General features: G+C 40.7%; 1 protein-coding gene across 1 annotated transcript in view; it reads right to left on the reverse strand.

Annotated features, from left to right (window-relative positions):
• Positions 1-24,851, reverse strand: part of LOC124040832 (phospholipid phosphatase 4-like) — a 140,531-nt gene that overhangs the window by 34,999 nt on the left and 80,681 nt on the right. The window contains exon 3 of the mRNA XM_046357934.1: positions 11,950-12,040. Coding sequence (XP_046213890.1) covers positions 11,950-12,040 — 91 coding nt within the window. The remainder of the gene's footprint in view (positions 1-11,949; positions 12,041-24,851) is intronic.

Below are 24,851 nucleotides of genomic sequence, written 5' to 3' on the forward strand. Positions count from 1 at the left end.
ACCTTCATCCCAGCTATGTGTTGGAAACCTAGGTTCTGGTGAGTATTTGTTACGGATACAGTTATCCTGTGTGTGTATCCTGTGTGTGTGTTTCTTTTCTCTCCTTCTCCCCTCACAGGTGAAAACCATCACTCCCCAATCAGTCAACAATCAATCAGAAGACACACCTCCTCCTATTTCCTGACCTATCACAGTTCCTTCCCCATGGTTTAAAAACCCCATCATTTGTTTGTTCTAAAGCTCAGCTCAATCTCTAGCTCAGCTCAGCTCAGCTCAGCTCAGCTCAGCTCAGCTCAGCTCAGCTCAGCTCAGCTCAGCTCAGCTCAGCTCAGCTCAGCTCAGCTCAGCTCAGCTCAGCTCAGCTCAGCTCAGCTCAGCTCAGCTCAGCTCAGCTCAGCTCAATCTCGCTGTAAATGCCATGTCTGTAGGTCTCTGTGTTTCACTCTCGCTTTATGTCTTAACCTCTCTTTTGTTTAAGCACCTCATAGCACTTTGTCATCACCTGTGAGTATTGGTTTTGGTTATGGTGTTTGTTTGTTGCTGGTGGGAAAAGGGGAAACCAAGACAAGTCTCCCATGGGCATACACTACCCGTAGGTGAACTTTGTTAAATACACTAAGTAGAACTGGGCGGATCACCCACTGTATTTTTGGTTAGTTAGTTAGCTGTTGTTAAAGTAGGCTAGTCTAGCTTAGGGGTGTGTTATTGTATATTTATTGGTTCTTTCCTTTGGTCCAGCTCAGCCTCTTTTCCTGCTCCCCCCATTACTGTGTGTTTATAAATAAACCTAGAGTTTGACGGTAGATTTCTGTTGTTGTGGTTATTTCGTGCACACTTTTACTTTGTCACAATAATAATTTGCATGAATTATGTTACGGGTCTCATTACCATCCCCCCTAGACTGTCGGGCCAAAAGGGATTCGTAACATAAGGATCCTTGAGCTCATCGTACATGATTGGCTGTGGTCCACCTCTTCCGTGCTGTGTAATTGCTGGCCGTGGTGGTGGCAGTGGTGTTGCCTGCTGGTAATCCCAGTTGTGTTGGAGACCTACAGTTGAAGTCGGAAGTTTACATACACCTTAGCCAAATACATTTAAACTCAGTTTTTCACAATTCCTGACATTTAATCCAAGTAAAAATCCAAGTAAAAATTCTGTCTTAGGTCAGTTAGGATCACCACTTTATTTTAAGAATGTGAAATGTCAGAATAACAGTAGAGAGTGATTTATTTAAGCTTTTATTTATTTCACATTCCCATTGGGTCAATTTTATATACACTCAATTAGTATTTGGTAGCATTGCCTTTCAATTGTTTAACTTGGGTCAAACGTTTAGGGTAGCCTTCCACAAGCTTTCCACAATAAGTTAGGTGACGTGTGGCCCATTCCTCCTGACAGAGCTGGTGTAACTGAGTCAGGGTTGTAAAGGCCTCCTTGCTCGCACACGCTTTTTCAGTTCTGCCCACAAATTCTCTATAGATTTGAGGTCAGGGCTTTGTGATGGCCACTCCAATACCTTGACTTTGCTGTCCTTAAGCCATTTTGCCAAAACTTTGGAAGTATTTGGATCAAGCTTTAACTTCCTGACTGATATCTTGAGATGTTGCTTCAATATATCCACATCATTTTCTCTCCTCATGATACCATCTATTTTGTGAAGAGCACCAGTCCCTTCTGCAGCAAACACCCCACAACATGATGCTGCCACCCCCGTGCTTCACGGATGTTATGGTGTTCTACGGCTTGCAAGCCTCCCCCTTTCTCCAAACATAACAATGGTCATTATGGCCAAACAGTTCTATTTTTTGTTTCATCAGACCAGAGGACATTTCTCCAAAAAGTACAATCTTTGTCCCCATGTGCAGTTGCAAACTATAGTCTGGCTTTTCTATGGCAGTTTTGGAGCAGTGGCTTCTTCCTTGCTGAGCGGCATTTCAGGTTATGTCGATATAGGACTTGTTTTACTGTGGATATAGATACTTTTGTACCTGTTTCCTCCAGCATCTTCACAAGGTCCTTGTTCTGGGATTGATTTGCACTTTTCACACCAAATTACGTTCATCTCTACAAGACAGAATGCGTCTCCTTCCTGAGCGGTATGACAGCTGTGCGGTCCCATGGTGTTTATACTTGCGTACTATTGTTTGTTCAGATGAACATGTTACCTTTTTCTTTGTTTTTGGAAATTGCTCCCAAGGATGAACCCATACTACATCTACATGTTTTTTTATGAGGTCTTGGCTGAGTTTCCCCCCCCCATTATGTCAAGCAAAGAGGCACTGAGTTTGAAGGTAGGCCTTGAAATACATCCACAGGTACACTGCCAATTGACTCAAATGATGTTAATTAGCCTATCAGAAGCTTCCAAAGCCATGACATAATTTTCTGGACTTTTCTAAGCTGTTTAAAGGCACAGTCAACATAGTGTATGTAAACTTCTCCCTGGAATCGTGATACAGTGAACTATAAGTGAAATAATCTGTCTGTAAACAATTGTTGGAAAAATGACTTGTGTCATGCACAAAGTAGATGTCCTAACTGACTTGCCAAAACCATAGTTTGTTAACAAGAAATTTGAGGAGTGCTTGAAAAACACTTTTTAATAACTCCAACCTAAGTCTATGTAAACTCCCGACTTCAACTATAGGTCCTGGTGAGTAGGAGTATGGCAGGGCTAGCCATACATCATAGGCTGTAGTCCATGTTTTCCATGTGGCGCACTGAAGAGCCATTCTGGTGGTGACAGAGGTGTTGCCTGCTGGTCATCCCAGTTTACAATCAATGATAGTAGTTGCACTTTCAGACTTCACCTGTTTTCTCCTATTTTTTTTAGCTGTGGCACAAGGCTGTGCACAAACACCTGAACCTCATCCTCAAACGCAAGCAGGTCTTAATCCACATTTTGATGGTTGACCTTATCTTTTACTTGGCTGCCAGTCTTGAGCTGTGTCTGTATTGGTTGGTCTTGACTGCTGTTCAGGCGTCTGAAGCACAGGGCATGGCTCAGGGACCCCACATCATCCTCAGTGCCATCTGGCTCCACAGGTTGTGAATCAGAATGTTCAAGACTGAGGATGCCCTTTGAGCTGAAAATAGGTAAACATACAGTGTAAATTAAAGTCAAATGTGTTTAAGTAAAACTTCTGAAACAGCTCAGGCTCAATTATATTTCTCAAATTTGGGACAGAAAATCAGTAGCACTGCTTTGTTTTCATCATTCCTCTCTAAGGCCCTATATAATCACTAATTCATAATTAGTAGTCAATCAAGTAGTTACTTAGCAGGTAGAAAATAAGGCCAGCAATACTGCAGACCTTGAAGTTCGGAATTAAGTGCAATCAATTCAAATGTACAGTGACAAAACAAAACATTAGGAACACCCCCCCTTTTCCCTCAGAACAGCCTCAATTCGTCGGGGCATTGACTTCACTGCTTCCCACAGTTGTGTCAAATTGGCTGGATATCTTTTGGGTAGTGGAACATTCTTGATACACATTGTAAAATGTTGATTGTGAAAATTGCAGTTCTTGACACACTCAAAACGGTGCGCCCGACACCTACACCATACCCTGTTTGTCTTTCCCATTCACCCTCTGGATGGCACATACACACAATCCATGTCTCATTTGTCTCAAGGCTTACATTTTTTTCATCTACATCTATATTGATTGAAGTCAATTTAACAAGTGACATCGATAAGGGATCATAGCTTTCACCTGGTCAGTCTATGTCATGAAAAGAGCAGGTTTTCCTCATGTTTTGTATGCTCAGTGTATAGTATAACTTACCTTCTTGGCTGGATGTAAGGTATCAGGAACAATAATATGTTCCCCCAGAAATGCTGGGTTGGGTCTTCTGTAGATGCCTTACAAAATTGTCACGGAAGGACTTCCATCTGGTTTTGCACAATTCAACATCTGTTAAGAGTAAAATAGACATGATTGATAACCGATGGTCCTCTGTGCAGCCGATGAAATGTATCTATCTTTGGGTTGTGGAGTGGAAGGCTGAGTCGTTATTAAACAGCTTGTTAATTTGGGTGAGCTTCGTGCAGCCTAGCAGAGAGAGTAGAAATTAGATGTGTTCATTGGACCAATTCAATTCAATTACCTTGTAAACTGAGGCAAAAATATGAGCATTAATTACAATGTGCTCCTTTTCTCCGTCTCCCATCCCCTCTCTCCGGGGACACAAAGTGAAAGAATGAAAGCGAGGCCTCATCAAAATGCTATGATAGGTAATGGCACCACATTTTGTGGAGGCTAGTCTCTCTGTCGCTACCCTGTTTCTGTTTCTCTCAAACTGCTCTCACTGCTATGGGAAATCAATGCCTGGTGAAACTAATTTGCGGTGAAAATAAGGTCATTGCCATTGCTAAATTCCCATGATCCCGAGATAAAGGATTATCTATGCACACTTCATCTCCCTATGCTACGTAGACCGAAGATAATATATTCAAAGGGACATAGGCAATCGGCAAAAGGCAATCGCACTAAATGGGTACATCATGTATCTATTTTGTAAAACATGTTTGGTGGTACTTTCCAGAGGCCATGGGCAGCTTTGCCCCATTAAACCAATGTAGAATATGTATCCCTTCATTTAGTATGACATGTAATGTATGGAGTAATGGTCTGGTTACTTAAAGATCTAGTGCAGATGTTTTGATCTCTGGCTGTGATTGTTTTCAAATAAAATAGTAAAAAGAAACAAAAATATCTTCTTAGCAAAGACTCATTTCTCAAGAAATAAGTTTGCTAAGATTGTCGGGGTGTAGCCTGAGTGGGCAGGGGAAAACTCAACTAGCTGTTATTGGCAGACAAGTTTGGAACTCTTACTTATAGTCTAACTAATTTACCACATGGTGATGTCAGCAGGCAGGCACAAACTCTACCCCACCAAACTGGCTGAAATGTCATTCAAACAGCTCTTACATTATTAAAAGGGCATTATCATTTTCACAATTTTATTGTACTATTCCAACCTCATAGTGTAGAAATACAGTACATAGAGTGGGGCAAAAAAGTATTTAGTCAGCCACCATTGTGCAAGTTCTCCAACTTAAAAAGATGAGAGAGGCCTGTAATTTTCATTATAGGTACACTTCAACTATGACAGACGAAATGAGGAAAAAAATCCAGAAAAATCACATTGTAAGATTTTTAATTAATTTATTTGCAAATTGTGGTGGAAAATAAGTATTAAGGTTAAGAACACTTTTGGACCTAGACTTGGCGCTCGGGTACCGCTTGCCGTGCGGTAGCAGAGAGAGCTGTCTACGACTAGGGTGGTTGGATTCTTTGGCAATTTTTCGGGCCTTCCTTTGACACTGCCTGGTATAGAGGTCCTGGATGGCAGGAAGCTTGGCCCCAGTGATGTACTGAGCCGTATGCTCTACCCTCGTAGTACCTTGGGGTCATAGGACGACCAGTTGCCATACCAGGTGGTGATGCAAGCGGGTCGGGATGCTCTTGGTGGTGCAGTTGAAGAACTTTTTGAGGATCTCAGGACACTTGCCAAATATTTTCAGTCACCTGAGGGGCGATAGGTTTTGTTGTGCCCTCATCAGGGGTGGCAGCGTAGCCTAGTGGTTAGAGTGTCGGACTAGTAACCGGAAGGTTGAGAGTTCAAACCCCCGAGCTGACAAGGTACAAATCTGTCATTCTGATCCTGAACAGGCAGTTAGACCATTGTTCCCAGGCCGTCATTGAAAATAAGAATGTGTTCTTAACTGACTTGTTGTTGATTCTTCACAAAAAATACAGTTTTATATGTTTATGTTTGAAGCCTGAAATGTGGCAAAAGGTCGCAAAGTTCAAGGGGGCCGAATACTTTTGCAAGGCACTGTACAATTAATACTTTTTTCAACCTGAGCCACATTGGCCTTGGCTCCTTTGTGAAGAACATGTACAATAAAACATTGAGTGCACACTGTGGACCTGCCTACACATTTTATTACCGAGAGTAATATTACCGAGAGTAATAAAGTGTGGAAAAGTGTGTGTCGGTGAAAACAAGTAAAATTAAACAAAAAGGTTTGCTGTGTGCCTCCCTGGGCCTGCTGTTTCAACATAGTATCAAGAACCTGTCTGTCTCCCTGCCTGTCTCCTGCTTTTCTTGCTATCTTTACACAATGTCTTGCGGGAACCTGCACAATGTTATTACAATACATTGTAAAGAAAATTTGTATTTTTCCACACTCTAGCTCAGCCATGTGAAATTGGGGGAGGGACACTAAAAGCAGTAAATAGCTTTGCATCTGTGGCTCCTTACCACAATCAGTGTGGCAAAAATAATTCCTGCTCAGAGGGCCTTATAAATAATATTTGCAGAGACAGAAGCTAGCGTGGAAAGAGTGTCTTCTACTTTGGAAGATGAAGAATTTTCTGAATATGAGGATCATGTCCCTGTCAGGTCAAAATCTGACAATGAGTTGGATAAAGAGGATGAGATTGACATTCAGCCAGCCCCAGGACCAACCCGTCAGCAGCCATCCCCAGGACCAGCCCTTCATCAACCAGATCATCAGCAGCCTGCAGGAGGAGAAATATGGATGTAAAAAAATTGTGAAAATGAATTACTTGCCCAAGGAATGAACCAGCCGCATGGCTGCCAATGTGATAAGGGATGCAACCAGGGCCGACGCAGATGGTGGTTACTCATCTGCAGGACATAGTCTTCTTCTGAACTGTACATCCCGGACACCATCCAGAAAATCATTCTGAAATGCACTAATTTGAAGGGAAGGAGTGTTTTTTGAGAGAGATGGACCAAACTAATTTACGTGCATACTTTTGGGTTCTTATCATTGCTGGTGTTTTCAGATCCACTGGGGAATCCACAGAATCCCTGTGGGATGCACAAACTGTCAGAACTTTTTTTTTCATGCAACAATGTCTCTGGAATACTATCCCATTATTTCAAGGATTATCCGCTTCGATAACAGAGACACCAGACCAGCTCAGCGGCAGAGAGACAATCTAGCTGATATCAGGTCAGGGTGGAACAAGTGGGTGGACTTGTAAGTATATACGGGACAGGCGAAAATGTGTTGTTAATGAGTACGCTGCATAGGGATGGGAAAATCTGTGGCCAGGAACAACAAGAAACTGAAATCATAATAGATTACAATGTCACAAAAGGAGGGGTGGACAATTTAGACACGCTGATGACTGGCTACAGCTGCAAAAGAAGAACACACGGTGGCCGCTTGTGATTTTCTTTAACATCTTGGACATCTCGGCGTACCACGGGTTTGTCATCTGGATGGCGTTGAACCCAGATTGAAACAGAAGCTCAAGAGGAGATGGCTCTTTCTCGAGGAGCTGGGCAAGGCATTGGTAATACCTCAAATCTAGAGGAGCCAACATATCCCAAGGATCCCAGCTTCAGCAGCCATCGTGAGAAGGATTCAGGAGGAGAAAGCTGGTGCCCCATCCGCCCGACCCACAGAACCAACAACTCCAATACCGGAAGTTTGTGTGAGTGATATTGTTGAGTGTGTATGTGTGTCTTACTCTCCTACCTTGGCCCGCTGTAACTATATATGTGAATTAGTGAGTGAGATGTTAGTAAAATTCCTGAACTAAGTGTTTTCATCATTCTAGATTGCAGCCGTTAGCAACAAGAAGAAGCGTTGCGGTGTGTGTGGACCCAAGGACAGGAAGACACAGTACATATGCATCAGGTGCAAAAATACATTTGCAACACCCACACAGTAAAACTCTAACCCTCATGTGGTGTGTAGACCGGCCTTATTAATATGTGATCAATTGGGATAATTAATCATTTAAATAAAATACGGTGTGTAAAAATGTGTCCGTCCAATTTGTTCAATTCAAAACAATAAACATCAATAGTGATGAAAACCTTTTTGTTCAATATAAACATGATTTATTTCACCCATGTCATGATTATAATTGCGCTAATAGTTTTTTGTAAACAAAGAAATATATATATATTATTTTTTAAAACAAATTGCGCTTTTATTGATACATGTGCTCCAGCAGATCACAAATATTTAAACATGTATGCTTTCTATATTGCTTGTAAATGATATAAGTCAACATCTAAATATGAACCTTTCTTGCACAGGCGTTTGCTAGCGGAATCCATCCACAACATTCCGCTGAAAAGGCAGCGCGCGAAATTCAAAAATATTTTTTTGAAATCTGTAACTTTCACACATTAACAAGTCCAATACAGCAAATGAAAGAAACTTCTTGTTAAACACTAAAACTGCATGGCCTACAGATTAGCCCAAGAGGTCACGAACTAGCTAATGATGAGCCTTGTCATTTGGCTACACAGCCTACTGTTGATTTTTAAGTATAACATTTCTAGAGTTGCAAAGTATTGATTCAGAAGGTAGATTTACAATAGGTAAGAGTTCAATTAACATGCAATGGTGTAAAATATCCCCAGTGTTGGTGTTTATAACCAGATTTGAGTGAGATTGTTTAACCTGTTGCGACGACCAATCCCGTATCCGGGATCCTATTTATAGCCTCAAGCTCATTACCATAACGCAACGTTAACTATTCATGAAAATCGCAAATGAAATGAAATAAATATATTTGCTCTCAAGCTTAGCCTTTTGTTAACAACACTGTCATCTCAGATTTTCAAAATATGCTTTTGAACCATAGCTAAACAAGCATTTGTGTAAGAGTATTGATAGCTAGCATAGCATTAAGCCTAGTATTCAGCATGCAACATTTTCACAAAAACAAGAAAAGCATTCAAATAAAATCATTTACCTTTGAAGAACTTCAGATGTTTTCAATGAGGAGACTCTCAGTTAGATAGCAAATGTTTCCAAAAATATTATTTGTGTAGGACAAATCGCTTCGTTTTGTTCATCACTTTTGGGTAAGAAAAAACCCGAAAAGTCATTACAACACAAACTTCTTTTCCAAATTAACTCCATAATATCGACAGAAACATGGCAAATGTTGTTTAGAATCAATCCTCAAGATGTTTTTCACATATCTATCGATGATAAATCATTCGTGGCAGTTGACTTTCTCCTCTGAAAAATGGAAACGCGCATGGAGCTGGAGATTACGCAATAATTTCGACAGAGGACCCTGGTAAATGTAGTCTCTTATGGTCAATCTTCCAATGATATTCCTACAAATACGTCACAATGCTGCAGACACCTTGGGGAAACGACAGAAAGTGCAGGCTCATTCCTGGCGCATTCACAGCCATATAAGGAGACATTGGAACACAGGCTAGCCGGCAAAGTCGCGTTAGTTGGTAAACTTTGAGCTAGCATAAGTTAGCCTTATTCTTTTGTTGCTTGGGTTACCCCCCCTGTCATAAAATAGTGCATTATGGGTAGAGTTCTGAAACAAGGTCCAGATACAGTAGAAAAATATGAGGTACAATCTACATTTGACCTTTAAAACACTTTTTATTTTTAATCCCAGCCCCCCCGTCCCCGCAGGAGGCCTTTTTCCTTCTGGTAGGCCGTCATTGTAATTAAGAAATTGCTCTTAGGTAGCCTAGTGCTTAGAGCGTTAGAGTAGTAACCAAAAGGTTGCAGGATCGAATCCCCGAGCTGACAAGGTAAAAAATATGTTGTTCTGCTCCTGAACAAGGCAGTTAACCCACTGTTCCTTGGCCGTCATTGAGAATAAGAATTTGTTTTTAACTGACTTGCCATGTAAAAACCTGTTTGGGAAAAGCGTGCTGCTAGCGGGACACCGACAACATCCGGTGAAATTGCGGAGCGCAAAATTTTAATTATTATAAATATTTAACTTTCATAAAATCACACGTGCAATACATCAAAATAAAGCTTAACTTCTTGTTAATCCAGCCGCTGTGTCAGATTTCAAAATGCCTTTACAGCGAAAGCACACCATGCGATTATCTGAGGACAGCGCCCAGCACACAAAACCATACAAACATTTTCCAACCAAGTAGATTAGTCATGGAAGTCAGAAATAGCAATATAATTAATCACTTACCTTTGATATTTTTATGGTTGCACTCACAACACTCCATGTTGCATAATAAATGTTTGTTTTGTTCTATAAAGTCCCTCTTTATGTCCAAAAACCTCAGTTTGGTTGGCGCATTTTGTTCAGTAATCCATTGGCTCAAAGGTGGTCACAACAGGCAGATGAAAAATCAAAACAGTACCAGTAAAGTTCATAGAAACATGTCAAATGATGTTGATTATCAATCGTCAGGTTGTTTTTTGTCTAAATAATCAATAATATTTCAACCGGACAATAGAGTTGTCAATATAAAGGAAAAATAATGAAAGGCGCGCTCACATGTGTAAGGGCTATTTGACCAAGAAGGAGAGTCATGGAGTGCTGCATCAGATGACCGGGCCTCCACAATCCCCCAAACTCAACCAAATTGAGATGGTTTGGGATGAGTTGGACTGCAGACTTAAGGAAAAGCAGACAACAAGTGCTCAGCATTTGTTGGACCCCCGTCACGACTGTTGGAAAAGCTGGTTGAGAGAACGGGTGGCTATTTGAAGAATCTCAAATATACTTTTTTTTTTTTTTTTTGTATAACGCTTTTTTGGTTACTATATGATTCCATTGTGTTATTTCATAGTTTTGATGTCTTCACTATTATTCTACAATGTAGAAAATAGTAAAAATAAAGAAAAACCGTTGAATGAGTAGGTGTTCTAAAACGTTTACATGTAACTACTGTGTTATGAGTACATGTATTACTATTTAGTTACATATTAATTCATGTGCACTTGAAGTAAAGTGTTACCTGATGCGTTCTCCGTTTTGCTCTACGACCCTCACAAGTGTCACGGGACTCGTCTGAAAGTAACCGGTAGCGTTTTTTTAAACAAATGGAAGTACTGTATGAAGGTAGTTTGGGCCTACCCCCAAAAAAGGTTCAAATATTTGTAAAAACATATACATGAGTATACATATATATACTGTACATATATCTCCTTGATTTAGGACAGAAACTTCAAAACCTTGTATCTTATTATTATTTTTTTCTGTTCTTTATGCATTTATGAATGTGTTATTCAATGTATTTACATGGGCTTTAATAGTAAAAGCAAAAATCTATATTTCATCAAATAATTTTAAAAATTTAAAATGTACCTTTATTCAACTCAAATTCTTATTTACAATGACACCCTAGGAACAATGCGTTAGCTTCCTTGATCAGGGACAGAACAACTGAATTTTACCTTGTCAGTTTGGGGATTTGATCTTGCAACCTTTTGGTTACTAGTCCAACGCTCTAACCACTAGGCTACCTGCCACCCCATATTTTTTTCAGTGGTATCAAAAGGGTTCCTAAAATTCCAAATCAAATAGCTTAATGATCCATAGGATTACCATCGTAAAACAATTCCATATGTCAGTTTAGCACCCCCCCCACAATTTCTATGCCTCAGTAATGCAAAAATACATAATATGCACTTAATATGGACATATAAACTCACTGATTTCATTCCCACACAGTAGACCAGCCATCACAACCCTACCGTACTTCTTTCACATCAAGTCCGCATTAGAAAACATCACTGTTCTGTCACACTTTATCCACCATTTATACATAGTATGACATACGCTTATAGATGATGTGTGAAGCTTAAATGTCATCCTTCTGATGACTTTATGTATGCTATATAAAGCCTTTATAAGTTGTAGTTTGTTTATAGTGTGACCAAAAATTGGCATAATAAAACACAGATTCAGGATAATGGTGACTATGAAGAACGAAAGGAGGATTATGTAATTAACCTTATTAAAGTTGCTTATACGGATCCTCATTAGATGTTACCTTAACAACTACTATTCCTCCTACAGGATGTGAGATGTGGTATGGCCTGCATTACAACCACATATTTAATCATACTCACAGCATGTCTGCAGGATGTAAATAATGATAACAGTTCAAATAAAATGATGAGACAATTTAAGGGTTCAAAAACATACATACCTAGACACGCTTCCTTGATTTCTGTCTTATCTGTCCGCCGAATGATCTTCACCACGAATATCACAGCCAAAGGAGTGAGAAATGAAATTGCCTGTGACGAAAACAAGAAGAAACACAATCAAAAGACAAACAACACACTTACGTACAGTATCACTGACATTGTTGCCATTTACAGGAACTCTTAATCGTTTCCCAAAGAGGTCCACAAGAACGATTTTCCTGGCTTGACACAAAATTACTTTTCCTTCCACTGGGAGTGTGCAGTGTGGCATCTACCGTTAAAAGTTTTAGTCAAAATAGTGCAAAATGAGCTGCCACCGATAAGGTTCTTTATTGTGCTCTGGAATCTCTTGCACTAAAGCGAGCATTCTGTTTGGTGTTCAGTGGCTGTCACTCCATAGGAGACTTTGGCATTCACAGACACCAGGTTATTATTTCTGCTTCAAAAAGTGTTAATTACTTTCGGCCCCAATTCAATAATCCTGTTTTTCCTTCAAAATCTGCAGTGGATGCAAACACTTGATTCATAAGATGTGCAGCACATTGATGTTCACAGCACATCAAATTTCCCTTGAGATAGCGATAAATTGATCGTTTAAGTCTTTAAATTCAAATTTATTGTATCAGTTAAGCAATCTGTTTCAAAATCACTATCGCTCTCTGGCAATTATAACCTCACCCAGGAGATCATAGCGGGTCTATGAGAGGTCAGACTGAGTAGGGCTCTTTAACTTCTGGGATGAAGTATGACTATGGATTAGATACAGGATAGGCACAGCCTTGTCTGTGTGAAGCACAAAAGTGTTAGATGGAGAAGCAAAGTTTGCGTATTGTTGCTTTGTCAATACAAATATGTTATTTTGTCATCACAATAAATTTACTTTTTGGAGAGAGTTCCTTTTTAGTTTTTTAATATAATTTTCCTTGCTTTTTATAGAAGGCAGGGGAGGAAGTTACACAGACGTTATGGTGTTAACCTTCTTCAATGTGTATCAGGGGACAGCAGTAAGCTGCTATCACTCTGCGTATTTGCTGACACAGTTAGATGGGAGCAGCCAAAGAATTAACACACACAGGAACTTTATTTATACACACTGGAGATGAACATGGGCATACGCATGTTGATGGTTCTGTAACGGACAGGAACAGAGATACTGTAGAATGAATATGCTATACAGGAGATAAATACACTGGCTTGAATGGAAATATGCAGTACGATAGAATGGGATATGGGATAGAACAACAAAGATTGTATCTAATATTGACCTAATAATTACCATGTATTACATAGTAACACCAAATTAATGACTAGCATGGCAATAGGACAGTAAAGAATAATGGCTAGGACTGTATATAGCATATAGTAGGCTATTGCACACCAACATTCAAGAGCAAGGACTGTATTTAAATCTATAGGAAATAGGAAGAAGTAAAACAGTGGCTAATAATTGCAGACAATATGAGTAGTAGTAACTAAGTAATAACAGGAATGAGAACTACATGGAATAATGCTACTCTGCACATACTGCAATGACAACAACATCGACAACAACTTACTTTGTTTACACATCCCATGGCTACATGTCCACTCACGTTCTCAGACCAGAAAACATGGTTCAGGACAGCGCTAAAACGTATACTTTTGATGGAGCATGCAAAGGACTAGATTAACTAGACTGCTAGGAGCATCTGACCAATCACAGGATGCATGATAAGTGCATGGGGTCAGTGTAGGGTGCATGGTGCATGGGGTCAGTTTGATTGGCTGAAGCCATGAACTGGAGCTGATCGATATTCTCAAGTGAGGGGAGAGCTAGACTACAGTGGTTCTTCCTTTGAAAGTTTTGAGTTTATGCTGCGACCGTTAGTGGTAGATGATAGCATTCTGTCATTGCACCAAACTATCACAAGGGGGAGTTAGAACGCTGATCTATCGATGGAGGTGTTAACCTCTTGAGTGTAGGGGGCAGTATTTTGATGTTTGGAATAAAAACGTACCCAAATGAAACTGCCTATTTTCAGGCCCAGAATCTAGAATATGGATAAAATTGGCAGATTAGGATAGAAAACACTATAAAGTTTCCAAAACTGTCAAAATATTGTCGGCGAAAACCGGAGGAAAATCCAGCCAGGAAGTGCTGTTTTTCCTGAAACCTATGACCTATTGTCGTCTGCCCCGTCGTGACCGCTCGAGCCTGTGGATTTCTGAACAAAACATGCCAACCAAATTGAGGTATTTTGGATATAAAAATAATCTTTATCGAACAAAAGGAACATTTATTGTGTAGCTGGGAGTCTAGTGAGTGCAAACATCCGCAGATCATCAAAGGTAAGTGATTCATTTTATTGCTTTTCTTTGCTGCTAGCTGTTTGTAATGTTTCGTCTGCTGAGAGAGATGTCCTAACAAAAACGTTTGGATAGCTTTTGCTGTAAAGCTTTCTTGAAATCTGACATGCCAGGTGGATTAACTTTTTAGAACCACCCCTCGCGGATCCGGGAGAATTGTCATCAACTACACTAATTGGCATAACACAACGGACAAAAAATCTTACTAGAAAATATTCATATTCATGAAATCACAAGTGAAATATAGTGAAACACAGCTTAGCCTTTTGTTAATCACCCTGTCATCTCAAATTTTGAAATTATGCTTTACAGCCAAAGCAAGACAAGCATTTGTGTAAGTTTATCGATAGCCTAGCATAGCATTATGCGCAGCTAGCAGCAGGCAGCTTGGTCACGAAAGTCAGAAAAGCAATCAAATTAAATAGTTTACCTTTGATGAGCTTTGGATGTTTTCACTCACGAGACTCCCAGTTAAGACAGCAAATGTTCATTTAGTTCCATAAAGATTATTTTTATAGCCGAAATACCTCCGTTTGTTCTTCACGTTTTGTTGAGAAATCCGGTCACGACAATGCCGAAAAATATTACAAATTAGATCCATAATATCGACAGAAACATGGCAAACGTGTTTTATAATCAAGCCTCAAGGTGTTTTTCAAATATCTATTCGATAATATATCAACCGGGACAATTGGCTTCTTAGTAGGAGCGATAGGAGCAATAGCCGCCTTTGTCTATTACGCACAAATCACTCTGAGAGCCACCAGCTGACCACTGACGCACTGTTGTCGTTCACGCTAATTTTTCAGAATAAAAGCCTGAAACTATGTCTTGTGGCTGTAGACACATTAGGGAAGCCATAGAAAAAGGAATCTGGTTGATATCCATTTCAATGCTCAATAGGGAGGTATAGGAACGTAGAGGTTTCAAAATAAGAGTCACTTCCTGGTTGGATTTTTCTCAGGCTTTCACCTGCAATATCAGGTTTGTTATACTCATAGACAATATTTTTCTATCCTACGTGTTTTCTATCCTAAGCTGTCAATTATATGCATATTCTAGTATCTTGTCCTGAGAAATAGCCCGTTTACTTTGGGAATGTTATTTTTCCAAAAATGAAAATACTGCCCCCAAGTCTCAAGAGGTTATTAACAACAAGCTAAGCTGTGTTTTGCTATATTGCACTTGTGATTTCATGAAAATTAAATATTTTTAGGAATTTAATTTGAATTTGGCACTCTGAAATTCAGTGGATGTTGACAAAAACGTGCGCCAAGGAGTTAATGGAGGTGTTTTCAGTCTGAGAGAGTCTCTCTTCTCTGAAACTAGAGTCCTGCATCAGGCATAAAACAAACTGTCGGTGGTCCTGGAGCATTTAAAGCACACAGAAGATAGATGCCGCCTCTTAATGATTTCTGAGAGCCGATCTGTTATCCAATGATTATTATTATTATTATTAACCCTGCATTAAAATTAAATCAAATGTTGGATCAAGCATATAATATACGGTATTTTTCATTAACATCTTTATCCTTTTGTTAATAAAATAATTATAAAAATACTCTTTCAAAATGCAGATTTTATTTCAACTACTGTACATTTCAGCTACATAATCCGAATATGATAGTATTTTTTAAATGTCTCTAGTAGATTTTCCTTTCCTCCTGAAAGCCCTAATCTGTTCACTTGAATAGAGATCCTGGTCATGCTACAGTATGTTGTTACAGGATAATCAAGGTGAGGACAATCGGCAATCTGCTGTATACTTATGGCCTATTCTAACCTGGAGTCACACCTTTCCAGTACTCCTCAACTCTCACAAATCTCCACCCTTATTAATAACTTCTCTAGGGTTGGGGGCAGCATTTGGAATTTTGGATGAAAAGCGTGCCCATATTAAACTTCCTTCTACTCAGGCCCAGAAGATAGGATATGCATATAATTGGTTTATTTGGATAGAAAACACTAAAGTTTCCAAAACTGTTAAAATAGTGTCTGTAAGTATAACAGAACTGATTTGGCAGGCGAAAACCTGAGAAAAATCTATTCAGGAAGTGGGATTTTTTGTTGTTGTTGTTGTTTTCTATTCAATGCCATTACAGTATCCATTGACTTAGGACTCAAATTGCCTTCCACTGGATGTCAACAGTCGTTAGAAATTGTTTCGGGCTTGTATTCTGAAAAATGAGTGAGAAAGAGCAGTCTGAATGAGTGGACCCTGCCGTGTCACAGAGCTTTTTCATGCGTGCGATCGAAAGAGTACCTTTCTTGTCTACCTTTTCTATTTTTATTTTATTTAACCTTTATTTAACTAGGCAAGCCAGTTAAGAACAATTTCTTATTTTCAATGACAGCCTAGGAACAGTGGGTTAAATGCCTGTTCAGGGGCAGAACGACAGATTTTTACCTTGTCAGCTCGGGGGGTTTGAACTTGCAACCTTCCAGTTACTAGTCCAATGCTTTAACCACAAGACTACCCTGCCACCCCATATTGACAATGTTATTGTCTAGTTGAAATGTTATTGATTATTTAGGCAAAAAAACAACCTGAGGGTTGAATAACAACATGGTTTGACATGTTTCCATGAACTTTACAGATACAATTTGGATTTTTTTGTCTGGCTGTTGTGACTGCGTTTGAGCCTGTGGATTACTGAAGAAAACGCTTGAACAAAAAAAAGGATTTTGGATATAAAGGGAAACTTTATCGAAAAGAGAGACTATACTTACAGATAGGGGGCAGTATTTTCACTTTGGATGAATTGCGTGCCCATAGTGAACTGCATCAAAATCTGTCCTAAATTGCTAATATATGCATATTATTATTAATATTGGATAGGAAACACTCTGAAGTTTCGAAAACCGTTTGAATTATGTCTGTGAGTATAACAGAACTCACAGGGCAGGCAATCTTCCAAACAAGTTTTGAAATCCTGAAAGTTGGGGCAACTTTGACGTCATCACCCCCTCCCTTCCCAACAAGTTATGGATCTGGAAACACTTCATACGTCTTCCACTAGATGTCCTCATTCAGTGGAAAGTGTAATGGAGCATTTGCTGTGAACTTTGACCTAATGGGAAGGAAAGTAGTTGGTGTCGCAAAAGAATTCCATTTTGTTGTGGCGCGTTTTTCTTTGAGTGCTTCGGCTGTTCCAATCAGCCCCAGATGAAAACGAATGATCCGGTTGGAATGCCATTGGATATATATGATTATAACATCCTGAAGATTGATTCTGCACTTAGTTTGACCAGTTTCTTCGACCTGTAATAGGTCTTTTGGAAGTTTTGGAAGTTTTCATGCAAAGTTATCCTCGACCAGAAGTCATTTTTTGGGCATGTGAGCTGAAAGTGGTAGCAAATGCTGCTACTTGGACACTAGAATTGAACATTATGAAACAAAACAATGTATTGTTGAACTAGGACTCCTTGCACTACATTCTGATGAAAGATCATCAAAGGAAAGGGCGGAGAAATATTGTTACGTCTGAGCGTTGTCTCAGATTATTGCAATGTTAGGCTTTTTCCGTAAACGTAAAAAAAAATGTGACACAGCGGTTGCATTAAAAGAACCAGTATATCTTTAATTATATGTAGAACATGTATCTTTAGTCAAAGTTTATGATGAGTATTTATTTTATCTGGCGTAGCTTTCTATAATTCCTCCGGATATTTTGGAGAATTTTCTGAACATGGCGTCAATGTAAACCGAGATTTATGGATATAAAATGCATATTATCGAACAAATCATAAATGTACTGTGTAACATGTCATATGACTGTCATCTGATGCAGATTTTCAAGAGGTTAGTGATTGATTTTTTTTTAATCCTGCTTTTGTGATTTTTATCTTTTGCTGGAAAAAATGGCTTCGTTTTTTCTTTGGTTTGGTGGTGGTCTAACGTAAATATATGTTTTGTTTTTCCCGTAAAACATTTTACAAATCTGACATGCTGGGTAGATGAACAAGGTGTTTATCTTTCATTTGAGGTAATGGACTTGTTAATGTGTGTAGGTTAAATATTTCTAAAGAATATTTTTCATTCCCTGCGCCACCTTTTCAGCTGAACGGGGGGGGTGGAGTTCCTGTAGGGGAACCCATCGCCTTAACAGGAAGATTTATTGAATAAATGGATGTCTTCTGAGCGCAACCATATGAAGATCATCAAAGTAAGTGATTCATTTTATCTCTATTTCTGACTTGTGTAACTCTTCTACTTGGCTGATTACTGTTTGTAATGATTTGTCTGCTGGGCGATGTTCTCAAATAATCGTAAGGTATGGTCTCGCCGGAAAGCATTTTTGAAATCTGACACCGTGGTTGGATTCACAAGAAGATCATCTTTAAACCTATGTAAAACAGTTGTATATTTTCTGAATTTTTATAATGAGTATTTCTGTATTTGAATTTGGCGATTTGCAATCTCACTGGATGTTGGCCAGGTGGGATGCTAGCGTCCCACATACCCTAGTGAGGTTTTAAACAGCTCTTTTTTAATGGTAACTGTGTTATATAAAATAAAAAGACATTGCGAACAAAGAGAACAGACAAAATGGACAAAGTTTCATCAAGCCAGCTTCTGTTTTTTTTGTTTGACAGCCAATATTAAAAACAGTCAAATGCATTTGTGAATTCAATCGCTTTAGCTGACATGTTGCAGTTTATACAGTACATTGTTTAATTATTTAAGGGTCCTTTCTCGTCTCTGTCCTGGAGTTCTTTTAATTAATCATGTAACAGTTAACTCATTAGTAACTTGGAGCACCACAGGAAAGTGTATTTAACGAGTTACTATCTCCCGAATTAATATCTTATCTTATAAGATATTAATGTATTAGTACCTCATCATTCTGAACATCATTGACCTCGTAAATCTGCACGAACCCTAGCCTAAGTGACGATTCAGCGATACACAAATTGGCTTAATTATTTATTTTTTAACTAACCTAAAATATCACACAGAAATACATAAACACACACACAGTATAGATGATTGATTACTGACATAATGCAATGGAACACAGTCCCTAGTGGACTAACCCAATAAGACGGCTTGTTACACAATGGAAAGGGGTTGTTATGGCTGCAATCCCGCTACCGGGATCGATAAGACAACTACCAGTGAAAATAGAGGGCGCCAAATTCAAACCACAGAAATCTCATAATTACAATTCCCAAAACATACATGTATTTTATATCATATTAAAGTGAATCTTGTTGTTAATCCCACCAAAGTGTCCGATTTCAAATAGGCCTTTCAACGAAAGCACTGCAAACGATTATGTTAGGTCTCCACCAAACCATATTAAACACAGCCATTTTCCAGCGAAATATAGCCGTCACAAAAAGCAGAAATAGAGATCAAATTAATCACTAACCTTGAATTATCTTCTTCAGATGACACTCATAGGACTTCATGTTACACAATACATGCATGTTTTGTTTGATAAAGATCATATTTATATAAAAAAATCTGAGTTTACATTGACGCATTACATTCACTAGTTCCAAAAACATAAAGTGATTTTGCATAGTCACATCGTTTCAACAGAAATACTCATCATAAATGTAGATGATAATGGAATTATAGATATACTGTCATGTTTTGTCTTATATTGTCTTGTCATTTTGCTTTTCCCTCTGTTCGTTTTCCCCCTGCTGGTCTTTTTAGGTTCGTTCCCCTTTTTCTCTCTCCCTTCCTCTCTCTCTTCTCTCTATCGTTCCGTTCCTGCTCCCAGCTGTTCCTATTCCCCTAATCAATCATTTAGTCTTCCCACACCTGTTCCCTATTTTTCCCTGATTAGAGTCCCTATTTCTCCCCTTGTTTTCCGTTTCTGCCCTGTCGGATCCTTGTCTATTGTTCACCGTGCTGTGTCTGTGTATCGCCCTGTCGTGTCGTGTTTCCCTCAGATGCTGCGTGGTGAGCAGGTGTCTGAGTCTGCTACGTTCAAGTGCCTTCCCGAGGCAACCTGCAGTTCATGATCGAGTCTCCAGTCTGTTCTCGTCATTACGAGTGGAATTGTGCTTTATGATTGTATATTTACTTTACTGGATTAAAGACTCTGTTTTCGCCAAGTCGCTTTTGGGTCCTCATTCACCTGCATAACAGAAGGATCCGACCAAAGAATGGACCCAGCGACTACAGACGCTCGTAACACTGCCGTCGAGATCCAAGGAGCCATGCTCGGCAGACACGAGCAGGAATTGTCTGCTGCTCGCCATGCCGTGGAGAACCTGGCCGCTCAGGTTTCCGACCTCTCTGGACAGTTCCAGAGTCTTCGTCTCGTGCCACCTGTTACTTCCTGGCCTGCCGAGCCTCCGGAACCTAGGGTTAATAACCCACCTTGCTACTCCGGGCAGCCCACGGAGTGCCGCTCCTTTCTCACCCAGTGTGATATTGTGTTCTCTCTCCAACCCAACACATACTCTAGAGAGAGAGCTCGGGTTGCTTACGTCATTTCACTCCTTACTGGCCGGGCTCGAGAGTGGGGCACAGCTATCTGGGAGGCAAGGGCTGATTGCTCTAACAATTACCAGAACTTTAAAGAGGAGATGATTCGGGTTTTTGACCGTTCAGTTTTTGGTAGGGAGGCTTCTAGGGCCCTGGCTTCCCTATGCCAAGGTGATCGATCCATAACGGATTACTCTATTGAGTTTCGCACTCTTGCTGCCTCTAGTGAGTGGAACGAGCCGGCGCTGCTCGCTCGTTTTCTGGAGGGACTCCACGCAGTGGTTAAAGATGAGATTCTCTCCCGGGAGGTTCCTTCAAGTGTGGACTCTTTGATTGCTCTCGCCATCCGCATAGAACGACGGGTAGATCTTCGTCACCAGGCTCGTGGTAGAGAGCTCGCGTCAACGGTGTTTCCCTGCTCCGCATCGCAACCATCTCCCTCCTCTGGCTCAGAGACTGAGCCCATGCAGCTGGGAGGTATTCGCATCTCGACTAAGGAGAGGGAACGGAGGATCACCAACCGCCTGTGCCTCTATTGCGGACTTGCTGGACATTTTGTTAATTCATGTCCAGTAAAAGCCAGAGCTCATCAGTAAGCGGAGGGCTACTGGTGAGAGCTACTACTCAGGTCTCTCCATCTAGATCCTGTACTACTTTGTCGGTCCATCTACGCTGGACCGGTTCGGGTGCTACATGCAGTGCCTTGATAGACTCTGGGGCTGAGGGTTGTTTCATGGACGAAGCATGGGCTCGGAAACATGACATTCCTTTCAGAGAGTTAGACAAGCCTACGCCCATGTTCGCCTTAGATGGTAGTCATCTTCCCAGTATCAGATTTGAGACACTACCTTTAACCGTCACAGTATCTGGTAACCACAGTGAGACTATTTCTTTTTTGATTTTTCGTTCACCTTTTACACCTGTTGTTTTGGGTCATCCCTGGCTAGTATGTCATAATCCTTCTATTAATTGGTCTAGTAATTCTATCCTATCCTGGAACGTTTCTTGTCATGTGAAGTGTTTAATGTCTGCCATCCCTCCCGTTTCTTCTGTCCCCACTTCTCAGGAGGAACCTGGCGATTTGACAGGAGTGCCGGAGGAATATCATGATCTGCGCACGGTCTTCAGTCGGTCCCGAGCCAACTCCCTTCCTCCTCACCGGTCGTATGATTGTAGTATTGATCTCCTTCCGGGGACCACTCCTCCTCGGGGTAGACTATACTCTCTGTCGGCTCCCGAACGTAAGGCTCTCGAGGATTATTTGTCTGTGTCTCTTGACGCCGGTACCATAGTGCCTTCTTCCTCTCCGGCCGGGGCGGGGTTTTTTTTTGTTAAGAAGAAGGACGGTACTCTGCGCCCCTGCGTGGATTATCGAGGGCTGAATGACATAACGGTTAAGAATCGTTATCCGCTTCCCCTTATGCCATCAGCCTTCGAGATTCTGCAGGGAGCCAGGTGCTTTACTAAGTTGGACCTTCGTAACGCTTACCATCTCGTGCGCATCAGAGAGGGGGACGAGTGGAAAACGGCGTTTAACACTCCGTTAGGGCATTTTGAGTCCCGGGTTCTGCCGTTTGGTCTCGCCAATGCGCCAGCTGTTTTTCAGGCATTAGTTAATGATGTTCTGAGAGACATGCTGAACATCTTTGTTTTCGTTTACCTTGACGATATCCTGATTTTTTTCACCGTCACTCCAGATTCATGTTCAGCACGTTCGACGTGTCCTCCAGCGCCTTTTAGAGAATTGTCTTTATGTGAAGGCAGAGAAGTGCGCTTTTCATGTCTCCTCCGTCACTTTTCTCGGTTCTGTTATTTCCGCTGAAGGCATTCAGATGGATCCCGCTAAGGTTCAAGCTGTCAGCGATTGGCCCGTCCCTAAGTCACGTGTCTAGCTGCAGCGCTTTCTCGGTTTCGCGAATTTCTATCGTCGTTTCATTCGTAATTTCGGTCAGCTGGTAGCTCCTCTCACAGCCCTTACATACCTTAAGGGAAGATTTCGGCAGTACCTGTATGGTTAGTGAGAAAGTCCATATTGCAAATGTACGGTCCCTTACTAGACGTCCGAAATCGTTTGTAAAATTCGCGGACGGCGTCGGGCCGAGCGGCAGGGCCGGACCTACCAGGAAGTCATCAAATGAACTTTGTCGGACATTCGGTTTCCGTTTAACAAAAATAATAAGATTTAGGTCATTTTTCCGATGTCCCGGAAATTCCCACAAGAGGGCATAAGCAATCATATTGCTATTGGACAAAACATCACGATTCACGACGGGGCCTTATCTCGAAAACTTAAAATATTTAGAAGCCGAAACTCGGTGAGAGTAGGGGCGGCATAATGGGCAGTTGGCCCCGAACAAGATGGCGTCTAGGCCTCAACGGTTTTTGAGTTATGGCCATTTATCTGGGATTAAAGGTCCAAAATGAAAATAGAGAAATTATTTTTCCACTTCACGTCAAAGTCAAGGAGCCTCCGGTGTCAATAAAAAAAGAACCAGCCATTTATCTATCGTCATTTAAAAGAAATCGTACAACGACACCTTGGTGATGTTCACGGATAGGTGTTTTTTTTTTCAACGGTTACAGATCCAGTTGCAGGGTATTCTTACGAATCTTTTTAAAGTGTGCTGCGGAGCTCTGCGAGATTTCTGTGATTTTCTATGATTTTCTGAAATAACACACACTCACTAAACCCTCCGTAAATAACTCAGTTCTTAACGTAAAGACTTAAAACTCAGGATTCTGTAAAGGCATACCCCAATCATGATATGAGTTTATTTATAGCTTCCTGTGCCAACCGGAAGTGCCTTTAATGGTGTCACAGTGGCAGTTTCCATGGGTTAAAAAGGTCAGATCTTTTCAAAACTTCATATGTGTGACTAGGTAACCCTCATGAACTGTAAATCAGTCATTTCTCCCACCAGATGTCAAAGAAGAGCTCTCACACGCACACACAGCAAGGATGGAGTGAAAAGTGCGGTTCTCAAAGACACAGAGAGCAGGCAATGGCATAAATATAATCTCTAGGCCGTGCCGAGTTCAACGAGATATCCCGCTTGACCGTAGCTCGCTCGGTCTAAGCGCAGCGACCATTAGAAAATTAGGCCCAAAATGAAGCCTGCCCCACAACGTCATTTGCTTTTGGGTGACAGTGAGAGAACCGTTAGGGTGAGAAGCACAATTCGACCTCAGGTATGTTCCTAAGGTCCTTCCGATCCGTGCAAGCCTAACGTTGACCGTGTGGCATTAACCCTTAATATTTAAAAGAAGGTGTTTACTTCAAAGAGTTTGCATTGACTTCTCTCCCCATAGGAATACATTGCCTGCACCCCTAAATTCAACCTGTCTTTGGTAACAGTCCATCAGGCCAGTATGAGGTCTACCTGTGTTGATTCTAAGCTTCCTGGACCAACCGGAAGTGGTTAAAATCACCCTAAAAGTGTTTTTCCATTACCTGCCTGCAGTTTGATAGACAGTGCATTCAACCCTGTGTAAATCAGTCAATTCTTAACGTAAGGACTTAAAACTCAGGATTCTGTAAAAGCATAGCCCAGTGAGGATATGTGTTGACTTATAGCTTCCTGTGCCAACCGGAAGTGCCTTAATTGGTGTCTCAGGGGCTGTTTCGAGGGGTTAAAAAAGTCAGATCTGTCCAAAACTTCATATGTGTGATCAGGCAACCCCCATGAACTGTAAATCAGTCATTTTTCCCATAAAATTTCAAAGGAAAACTAAATCACACAGACACACAACTTGGAAGGATGGACGTATTGGGGTTTGTATAGACAGACAGTGCCTCCAATAGTTAGCTTTGTTCGAGCTAAAAAAGAACCGTCAGACCTAGAGTTCCGAAACTTTAGAAACCTGTTTTAGACCTCGGGTCGATAGTGCGTGGTGAGTTAGGTGGCTCTAGAAGGTTCTTGGACCGAGAAATAGCCTCGTACATTTGCAATGACTTCAATTCATTTTGACCATTACGAAAATGGCGACATTTAGAAAAGTCTCAGAGACACAAGACTAGGTGCATTGAAACCGGCTCGGCCCATAGAGACGGACCCCAACGTTTCGGTCCGATAGCTCATTCAAGGACCCCATAGCAAGGCATGGAAA

This window comes from Oncorhynchus gorbuscha, linkage group LG08 (assembly GCF_021184085.1).
Source record: "Oncorhynchus gorbuscha isolate QuinsamMale2020 ecotype Even-year linkage group LG08, OgorEven_v1.0, whole genome shotgun sequence".
NCBI lineage: Eukaryota > Metazoa > Chordata > Actinopteri > Salmoniformes > Salmonidae > Oncorhynchus > Oncorhynchus gorbuscha.